The sequence below is a fragment of the Triticum aestivum genome, chromosome 6B, assembly GCF_018294505.1.
Source record: "Triticum aestivum cultivar Chinese Spring chromosome 6B, IWGSC CS RefSeq v2.1, whole genome shotgun sequence".
NCBI classification, from domain to species: domain Eukaryota; kingdom Viridiplantae; phylum Streptophyta; class Magnoliopsida; order Poales; family Poaceae; genus Triticum; species Triticum aestivum.
In genome coordinates this window covers 46,831,424-46,841,311 of record NC_057810.1, presented here as the reverse complement: position 1 = coordinate 46,841,311, position 9,888 = coordinate 46,831,424, and the positions used below count along the sequence as shown (strand labels likewise).

General features: G+C 42.7%; 2 protein-coding genes across 3 annotated transcripts; one reads left to right on the top strand and one right to left on the bottom strand.

The window, feature by feature from the left end:
• Positions 1-1,556: 1,556 nt before the first annotated feature.
• LOC123135654 (60S ribosomal protein L13-1) lies at positions 1,557-3,609 on the top strand. Its single transcript, XM_044554828.1, has 5 exons — positions 1,557-1,672; positions 1,849-1,974; positions 2,490-2,623; positions 2,983-3,141; positions 3,228-3,609. The coding sequence occupies exons 2-5, from the start codon at positions 1,866-1,868 to the stop codon at positions 3,450-3,452; spliced, it is 627 nt and encodes a 208-aa protein (XP_044410763.1). The 5' UTR covers positions 1,557-1,672; positions 1,849-1,865; the 3' UTR covers positions 3,453-3,609.
• A 140-nt stretch (positions 3,610-3,749) lies between these two features.
• On the bottom strand, positions 3,750-8,512 carry LOC123135653 (uncharacterized). 2 transcript variants are annotated; one of them, XM_044554827.1, is made up of 4 exons: positions 7,543-8,512; positions 6,174-6,281; positions 5,163-5,269; positions 3,750-4,526 (listed from the first exon to the last, which is right to left on the bottom strand). In XM_044554827.1, exon 1 carries the CDS (start codon positions 8,434-8,436, stop codon positions 7,798-7,800), a length of 639 nt encoding a protein of 212 aa, XP_044410762.1. In that variant the 5' UTR covers positions 8,437-8,512; the 3' UTR covers positions 3,750-4,526; positions 5,163-5,269; positions 6,174-6,281; positions 7,543-7,797. The 2 variants fall into 2 exon arrangements, with proteins under 2 accessions (XP_044410762.1, XP_044410761.1); XM_044554826.1 differs by lacking the exons at positions 3,750-4,526; positions 5,163-5,269 and having other exon boundaries at positions 6,001-6,281.
• Positions 8,513-9,888: the final 1,376 nt, after the last annotated feature.

The following is a 9,888-nucleotide window of genomic DNA, read 5'->3' as shown; positions in this document are numbered from 1 at the left end:
GAGACGGAATGCCCAGAAGGGTCGAGGCTAAGTTCTAAACCAGAGAGTTTGCTCCCTTTATGGTCCAAATTTTAGTCCAGACAACCCAGAAAATCAAGATTCTAAGATACTAGAGCTCCAGAAGAAACCCAAAGTCTACGCGTATGTTGCATAGTGAAAGTAACAATTTGATTCTGTCTAATTTATATAAACCACCCCTTTTTCCTAAAATAGGTTGGCTGTTTCTTGGATCTGAGCTCAAACCTCCATGGTTGACCTTGAGTACTTGAATACTCCTCTTTGAATCTCCCAGATTTTAACCTAATTAAGTGAGGGAAGAGGGAGAGGAGACCTAGATATCTGATTGCGCCGAGCCAAATCATGATCCCGATCCAAGTTCTTCATGGGGTCTTGTTACCATTGGAGTTGTGGGAGTACTCCTAGATGGGTTGAGTCTCCCAGAAGCTTCCGAGTTGTGGAAAAGCTACGAAAAGTTTGTGAAGGTGGAGTGTGACCTATCACTTATTGACTGAGTTTGAACTATTTGTCGAAGCTCAAGGAGAAGAAGGTGAGACATTTAGTGTCATAGAGGAACTTAGTGCCACACACCTTTCTGACTAAGTTTAGCGCGCCCCCTAAGGACTTGAATTTCGGGACCCATTTTCTCATCCTTGTACTTTAGGTTAGCTTGTTCCGTAACTATATTACCTGTTTATTGGTAACTTAGTTTTTTTTATCTGGTTATTTTTGTTGGCCAGTGTTCCTTTATTATATAAATTTTCATGAAACTGGCTCACAACCCACTTTATAGATAAAAGCTACACAATGATCCACCTTGGTTGTAATTGTAGAGAATTTACAATTAAACCTAAAACCAACTAAGAAAGTTAAAATGTGTAGTCATCTATCCACCCCTTCTAGCTAACATCTTCGATCCTTCAGCGTATCCCCCATAGTCTACATCCTTGACCATATAACTTTATGTTTCTCTTCATTTCCTAGAAAAACCCACATGTTTATTTATTGTGCATCACCCAAAGACACCATAGTTACCACTTAAAAATGTTGCACCTTGAGATCATATAATAATAATAATAATAATATGCATGACAGCTCTATCCTTATAGTTTTATGCCTTTCAATCACTTTATCCAAATAGGCATTTAGCGGCCATGTTTTGTTTAAATGCAGGACAACTTTACCTCAACATGTCTCTCTGTGAGCAAAGTCACAAGTAGAAATGACAGCTCATGAAACCGATTATTTCATTTACTTTAGCCAATGTCATTTTCGAAGAAACCTTTTTTTTGTGACAGAAAACATATTTTTGTGTTTTTTTAGAAAAACATATTTCTGTAGATTTTTTTTTGAGGCAACACATATTTCTGTAGATAAAGACCATATTTTCGATTTTGTTCGGTTACAGGCTAACAGCCCGGGTTAGTGACTTCACAAGCCCACCCATTCTTCCGAGGGAACAGCCAGCCCACTCATCCAAAGCCCATGGGCCAAGCGCTCGCAAGCGGGCCCACATCGCAGCCGCACACCCTCACGGACGAAAACCCTACCCTCCCGCACGGGCCAGCACTATAAGACCCCTCATCATCTTCATCCCCCCGCGCCGCCGCTCCACTCCCCCGCAAAACCCTAGCCTTTCCCCGCGCCGCCCCCGCCGCCGCCCCGTCGTCCCCAGGTTTGTCCCCCCCTCCCCGTGCCTCTCCACCGTTCGCGCCCGACGAAATGCCGTCGCGCCTCGCTCCTGCGTTCCCACCACGATCTTGACGCGGCAGTAGATTCGCCGGCGCTTTCTTGTGAATCGGTAGCTTGGATCCGTGGTTTCCTTGGCTGATTTGTTGGTGCGCTGTGCAGGTAAGGAGGAGGGCGAGATGGTGAAGCACAACAACGTCATCCCCAACGGCCACTTCAAGAAGCACTGGCAGAACTATGTCAAGACGTGGTTCAACCAGCCCGCCCGCAAGCAGAGGCGCCGCATCGGTGAGCACCCCCCGCCTCCTGGCTCTGATGATGTCTCTGTTTTCCCTTTCCGCGTCAGAATCTTGGCTGAACTTCCTCGGCGGGATCTGTAATTCTAGCATGGGGATAGTTTGGTATCGCTTATGATTTTGGCGATGTTCATGACTGTAATGGATGTGGCTGGGGTTTGGGGTATACAGTGCTATAGAAAGTCATCTAGGATATCTGTTTCAGTTAGTTGTTTCTAGTACATCTACCATGAATCCAAGTTTGATGCTCGTACCCATGTGTATTGCCATGTCTCTTATAAGTTGAATCCAGCACTAACATGTGAACAGCACTTGCACTGCCTTGTGTATTTACACATAGGGAGTTAAAGTACATGTTTGCTACTGCAGGGCAGATTAGATGTGTATCATTAGTTTCTTTGTTGATTTACTGATAAGTTACCATCCGATCCACTGACAGCATGTTTGTGTTATTGTGGTGCTGGTTTGACTCACCGTCATCTTACAATTTGTTCTTTTTGTATGCAGCTCGCCAGAAGAAGGCTGTGAAGATCTTCCCCCGTCCTACCTCTGGACCTCTTCGCCCCATTGTGCAATGCCAGACCCGCAAGTACAACATGAAGGCCAGGGCTGGCAGGGGATTTACCCTTGAGGAGCTTAAGGTGATAATCGTCCCTTCGCTCTGTTTCCGTCATCTCTGAATAACCTATGAATGATGCAACATCACCAGTTCCCATAATTGGTCTATAATTAAGCATGGATTTTTTTAATGTTTGCTCTGTAAGAACAGTAAAATTCCATTGTTGTACATTGCATCAATTTCTGGATTACCTTTGTTCTCTACTTTCAGAGAACTTGTGTTCTCTCTGTAGCTTTGAATTGTTTGCGCCTTCCTACACTTGATGCATGCTGCTTGAGTTTAGATTGAGATGTTAGATGAGATTATGTGCTGAGAAACGATAGTTGTGTTAGTCCAGAACATTCTTCACCATCTGCTAATGTTTATATACTGTAACTGTAGTCCGCTGGCATCCCAAAGAAGCTCGCTCCGACCATTGGCATTTCTGTGGACCACCGCCGCAAGAACAGGTCGCTTGAGGGTATGCAGTCCAACATCCAGAGGCTCAAGACCTACAAGGCCAAGCTTGTCATCTTCCCAAGGCGTGCTCGCAAGGTCAAGGTATATATAGCAGCTTACTCTTTTTCTCTGTATTTTACGTAGTGTTTATGTCTGTGTCCTTCCTAACTCTGCTCTCTTGTTCCTAGGCTGGTGACTCTACTCCGGAGGAGCTTGCCAATGCCACACAGGTCCAGGGCGACTACATGCCCATTGCCCGTGGCGAGAAGCGCTCAGTCGAGGTCATGAAGGTCACAGAGGAGATGAAGGAGTTCAAGGCCTATGGCAAGCTCCGCGTCGAGAGGATGAACCAGCGCCAGTTGGGAGCCAGGCAGAAGAAGGCTGCCGAGGCGGAGAAGGAGGAGAAGAAGTGATGAGATATGCTTAAGGCAGCTAGTGGGTTCTGTTGTTATCAAGTGCTAGTTTCTAAATTTGTGTTTTGGCCTTCTCGGACATCTTGTTTGATACCTGATATACTTATTTGCATGATCTGCTATCAAATCTTATCCTATGAGTGTCCTTGGATTTTTATCCTTGTGTCTCTTATCACTTTCTGTGTATGAGTGCCTGTGTTTTTGGGTTAATGCTAGAGGATGTTAGGAAGCAATATTTCCATCTGTCACTTAAGATGGTGGAATGGAATGTTAAGCTTGCTCCTAAGAAATCAGTTTCATGTGTAGCTCATATGATAATGAAATTGATGCATGGCAGAAATGTTTTAGTTTCAATATATCTCTAGCATTGATGGGCCAGCCAATAGTGTGCAATTTAGGTCAAAATCAATCTTATTTTAGAGTTTTGAAAGATGTGTGCTGTTTACACATCACAAATATGTGTTACACTGCAAGGCACCACCTCAGAAGAACGGCAAGAAGCATGACCCAGATTCATGAAACTGTTACACATATGTCATGTTCATAACTGTTGTTCATATTACCAGATCACTTTGGCAAGCCAAAACATTGCTTCACACATTGCGTGCATGATGAGCTAATTTCTCTAGTTTTCAACGTTTTGGCAAACCGAAACGTAGCCCATCTACATGCACCGTCGATGGAAAATGTTCCCAGATTTTGCACAGATAATTTCCAGGTTTTGCCCAAGTCCAGGTAACAAAATGACCAAATCAAGTAATATGCTTGCTGTGAATTTCTTTGCCAACTTCTGTCTGCCCGTGAAAAACGAGTAGATTCCAGTGTAACCAGATAATCTGCCACAGGTTGTACGTATTAATTTGCACTAAGCAGAGAACAATCATTAGTTTCACCATGACATAAATTCCTCTGTATCAGAATGTGCACCAATCTGGAACCTCTTCTCGCTGGCCCTCAAACTGCTTGAAAGAACTCATGAACTTGCCCTTGAAGTTCTCACCATGCCAAAACTTGTGGGTTAGTTCCGCAAAGCGATGAACCAGCGGGGATTTGCTATGCCGGAAATTTTCAGGCCTGAGAAAGGAACTTATCAAAGGAGCAATACTCATTGATATCTTACATAAGCATCATCTCAGAAAGCACAATTAATACTTCGCGCAAGCATCTTCCCAGAAGCACAATAGCAAGAATGCCCACCTGGATGCGTAAAACCGTTATATGTCAGGTTGCTCATAACAAGCTTTGTACCCCAGGTTTGTTCATTATCTTGCGTAAAAATTCGGCAAACCAAAACGTTGCTTCACTTCCCTAGTTTTCATCAAACTAAAACATAGCTCTCGCACATGCACTGTCGAAAAAGAAACAACAATCCCAGATTTTGCAGAGCACTTTGGCAAACTAGAACATTGCAGTGCACATTGAAACGATAAAGCTGAGAATTCCCAGGTTTTGCCCAGTTTAGCTTCGCTCCAAACGTTTATTGCAAAGTAGTGAATTATTATTATCCTCCTTTTCTATCGTTAATATTTCTGTTAAGCATGTACTCCCTCCGTTCCTAAATATTTGTCTTTCTAGACATTTCAACAAGTGACTACATACAAAGCAAAATGAGTGAATCTATATTTTAAAATATGTCTATATACATCCGTATGTTGTAGTCCATTTGAAATGTCTAGAAAGACAAATATTTAGGAACGGAGGGAGTAGTACTTTTTTGTTGGTGTCATCTGGATTGGTTAATGAGGCCAGTATGTCTGCATCATGGTTGCACTATAAAGTACAGTGCTTTTGTTGTATGAGCCCGGGTGTGATCTATCCTGCATAATTAATTGCGGCGATCTCATTAGTACATTGCCACCACAGAGCTTCATGCTATAGTCAGCTGTTAGTACAGTGGTAATAACAAGGATTACATCAGCACCCTCGAAAAGGGAAAACATGCAGCTAATTAAGCTAAGCCATGCTCATTTGTTCATTTTTAGTAAACTTCTTATTATGTTTTAGAAAACATGCAGCTATATCTCTGTCGATTAACTTGTCTGAAGCGTTCATGTCCATAGTCCCAGATGCCAAATGGACTCTGCATCCTTAATCTTCAGCTTCAGCATCAACTCCTAAACAGCATCAACATGTAGTAGATGCATATATGTCTCAGATTATTAATTTTACTACTGAGTTCAGTTCATCAAACACTCCATTCTCTTATCCCTGGCTAGTAGTAGTATGATGGATGCATTTGCAAAGCATACTGCTGCTTTTTCATCCATTTACCAGGGGCCTCTCCTTACTCTGAACCAGCACAGCTAGATTCAGTTATCTACTCAAAGAATCTCTTTTTGCACAACTACATGTTCATCCATTTACCGTCCATGTAGAGTATACATACTGTGGCCTCAAAGAAACTCTTTTTTTGCTGCTACATTAGATCATTGCTGCTAGATTAGAACAACACATTACTAACTGAAGTAAATTTCACAATTGTGAACAAGAACACACTTCTCCAAATGCCATGAGTAACAAACATGCCACACAAGCAGATCAGACGAGATAATTACTCCGAATACATGAAGTATTATACCAACAATAACAAAGATCCGAGTCACATAGGAGTACATGCTCCAGTTACATAGCAATAGCATCCTAATTCCTAATTAAGTAATTAGTTGATCCAGTAAAGGTAATAATAAAGACAGTTAGAACTGCTATCAGTCGATCACGTACTAGAAAAAATGCAGCCCACCACTGCTCTTCCTTGATGCTGCCCTGATCACTCACGACATAGATAGCATCCATGAGCTTCCTGGTATCTTTCTTCTTCACATTGCATCTCTGTTTCAAAGGAAACAAACAAAGGTCAGCATGGAGATAATTAATTAAGTATCTGAATACCAAATGGAACACAAAGACAAGTAGCTAGTACAACAATAATAGGATGTTAAATGGCTTCATATCCCAGACATGCAACTTTGCATTATACAGTCTGCAGTGCAGTAAAACAAAAACAAACCTCTGATCATAGAAGGACAAATGACACAGAAGCACAAATTAACCGCTATCAACTTGTATTATCCACTGGAAAGAAAATATGCACAAGAAATATAGAATCCACTACGCAATAGCCTGCTTCAACATACAAATATGGGACATTTGTTCTACTAACATTCTGAAAAAAAAACATGTTTCATACTTTTGTAGGTCCAGTTTTTAGTTTTGCCCTTAAGAGCGGTTGATAGTTCAAAAAACATGACACAACAGGATGATGGTCCATGCTAAGACACCAAAAAAGTCCTTTGTCAGCACCACTACTAAGTACTTTGTGAGACTGCATAAGGGGAAGAACAAGTTCAGAAGCATGCCATTCCAACACCAGCGTCAGAAAAGTAACCATTCCATGGAGTGGTCTGCCCACCATACTCTGAAACTTCAGTATATGTCTAGCAAACGACAATCACAGCAATCGACACTATCAAATGTAATTCCGTAACTAGTCTTGAGTCCATAAAAAACATTACTAGCTTCGCTAAAACCAATGAAAAACTGTAATTAAGGATGACAATATACTGTGAGATAAAAGCTTTGGATTTGGATATATAGTCATCTGAGTAGCACTATGGAAGTAAAAGGTAAATAGAGTCTGTACCCAAGCAGATTATTTGCCTTAGGTGTCCATCATGTTAGTCTATTTAAAAGGAGTTTTCTATAATCTTTTAGCAACCAAGAAATACACCTCCATCCTTCCCTAAGATCACTCTTTAATTTCTCTTATCTATCTGCATCTTCCTTCTCAACTAGCCAATCAAGCACCCACGAGGACACGCAAGGGACACCCTAATCGTCCATGCGGCACCCATGCTACTGAAGTGTCCCCTACTATGACCACAAGTAAACACCCTGTAATATGATCACAGTACACAAGCAAATTTAAATCATCTTAAGGCAATATGGTTAAAATGCCCTAAGGAATCAATCATATACCTAACACAACTCCACATCTATTGCCAAACAATGCGATGGATGATGCACATTGCAAAACCGTGTAACCTCAACAGAGAGCACTATATACAGATGATATAAAGTCCAAAAGGCGAACCTTGCATGATCACCCCGGAGCGCAGGGAATGTGGGATGCCAGATCATCATAAACGGATGGATGTCACCAAAACACTGATCCTCTTCCGTCTGCTCATACACCTTACGCAGTGTCCTGCGCCTGGTATCCAGGTGGAGCGCGCACCGGCCCATCTGCAAGAGCACAAACTCAGCATCGTTCCCCACCCGTCTTATGACAAGACCACTGTCCTCATCCTCAGCCGTGCAGCCCAGCACCCTCAAATCAGGACACATCTCACGCAAACAAATGGTGTCCACCAGCGACCAGCTGCCCCCCTTGTGGAGCCAGATGAGAAGCTGCATATACGTGCAGCCTGATTTCTGGTTTGTCCACTGTAGACTCCACGTACAGGTAGTGGTAGGAAAGGCCGCCGCTTTCCTCCGTGGAGAGGATCTGCGTGAAGCTGCAGAGACCATGGGGCCGGAGTGCGGGGCGCGGGAGCGGCGGGATGAAGGCGACGTCTCTCTGGGGGCATAGCGGGATGTGCACCCTCATGACCGCCCTGCCCTCGCTCCCGACCTGGACGAACACGCTGCCGTTCCGGCAGTCGTGGATCTGGGCCAGCAGGCCCCTGTAGATGTCGAAGCTGAAGCTTGCGCGGCGGACGGCGGCGGCGAGCTCAGCGGGCTGGGTCAGCGCCGGGACGAAGGCCGGCGGGTCGGCCGGGACGTCCCTGTCGCCCTCGACGTAGAAGCCGAGGAGGCGGGGCGGGTGGCGCTTGCGGAAACGGCGGAGGAAGGCCCGGCCGGACGCGTGCCCCAGCCAGCGCTTGCAGACGAGGGCGGCGTGGAGGAGGGTCGTGGGGAGCCCGACGCGGAGGAGGATCTCTGCGAGGAGGTCGTCGTCGTCCAGCACCTTGGAGTCGCCCTCCATTTCTGTGTTGTTTTCCGTGGGTGTAGAAAGGGGATCGACCAAGGTGGAGGAAATCCGGAGAGTATCGGAGGACGGTGTACTCCTATCCTACGATACCAACTTCAACGTTCAAACAAATCAATTTTAGATGTTTCAAAAATTTTCTGAAGTGACATATCACCCCTGCACAAATCCAAAACATTCAGAGGAAGAAGAGACTAGTATGCCTTTTTAATTTGATTTAATTTTGTACTGGTCATGCTATATCCAGTTGTCTATCCTGCATGTAGTTTGCTTTAGAACCACATTTTGCTTCGTGGAAATCCCTCTTCCTAGTTAAGCCCTGCCCTAGCAAGAGCAACCCGTCTATAGTTGGGGGCGTCGGATTTTAATTGTCCAACACAAAGTCCCGGCCAATTCGTCTAGCAAGGGATAGGATGCAGAGTGTTTACCAAGTGTGGTTCCTCTGTAAAGAAATATAAGAGAGTTCAGACGGTGGTGATTGGTACTTCCTCTGTAAAGAAATATAAGACCGTTTAGGGAGTAATATATTGCAATCCAAACGACTGATTCAATCGTGTGTGGATCTGCTGCCAATTCAAAAACTGTCACATGATGTATCTCTGTATTTCACTCCTTCCTTCACTTAAGCCATTGTATTCCACCAGCTGGAGCCGACCCACATGATTTGAGCCATGCCCCTCGCTTTACACTTACGCCTGACAAGTCTCTCACTTCACACATGTACAAATGCACATACATAGTGATTTCAACTTATTTTTTCAAACGATCAACCTCTCTCACTTTATACTGATTTGAAATATTTTAAAACACACATTTGAATTTTAAAAATTATCCCATTCATTTAAAATAAACCTTGGCTCATTTACAAGAAACTAGTTTTGAAATATTTTAAAAACTGATTTCACAATTTGAAAAACCATGTTTACAAAAAAAAACAGATTCGGAAATATGCTGTACTTGCTTAAGCTAGATGAACTTACTTTTTAAAACAATTTAGTATTAAGGGAGGTTTAGGAAATATGCTGTACTTGCTTAAGCTAGATGAACTTACTTAACTGATTTCACAATTTGAAAAACCATGTTTACAAAAAAAAACAGATTCGGCCATTTCAAGAAGCTGATTTCAATAGTTTCATAAATTGTTTTTCATCTTTTAGAAACCAATTCCACACATTCCAAAAAAAACGATATCATTTTCTTCTTCAAATAAATAAATTTTAACTCTTTTAATAAAATAATTCAATTTTTTTAAAAGTTCATTTCAACACTTTCAAAAAAGAAATTTAATCATTTAGTTCCGATATTCCAATCTCACACACCATAAGAAAGTGAAACTGATTATTTCAAATGGGTGATATCAAGTATTCCAATATCTTTAAAAGTTGATTTCAACTATTCCAATTTCAATTTTTCTCAATTTTTGAAATTGATTATTCCAAAAGCGGCACA

What these genes read in the sequence shown, in the direction of transcription:
- LOC123135654 (XM_044554828.1), top strand. Translation starts at nt 1,866, where the DNA reads ATGGTGAAGCACAACAACGTCATCCCCAACGGCCACTTCAAGAAGCAC. An exon ending in TTACCCTTGAGGAGCTTAAG is followed by an intron (nt 2,624 to 2,982) that starts GTGATAATCGTC and finishes CTGTAACTGTAG; the next exon opens with TCCGCTGGCATCCCAAAGAA. An exon ending in GGCGTGCTCGCAAGGTCAAG is followed by an intron (nt 3,142 to 3,227) that starts GTATATATAGCA and finishes TCTTGTTCCTAG; the next exon opens with GCTGGTGACTCTACTCCGGA.
- LOC123135653 (XM_044554827.1), bottom strand. Translation starts at nt 8,436, where the DNA reads ATGGAGGGCGACTCCAAGGTGCTGGACGACGACGACCTCCTCGCAGAG.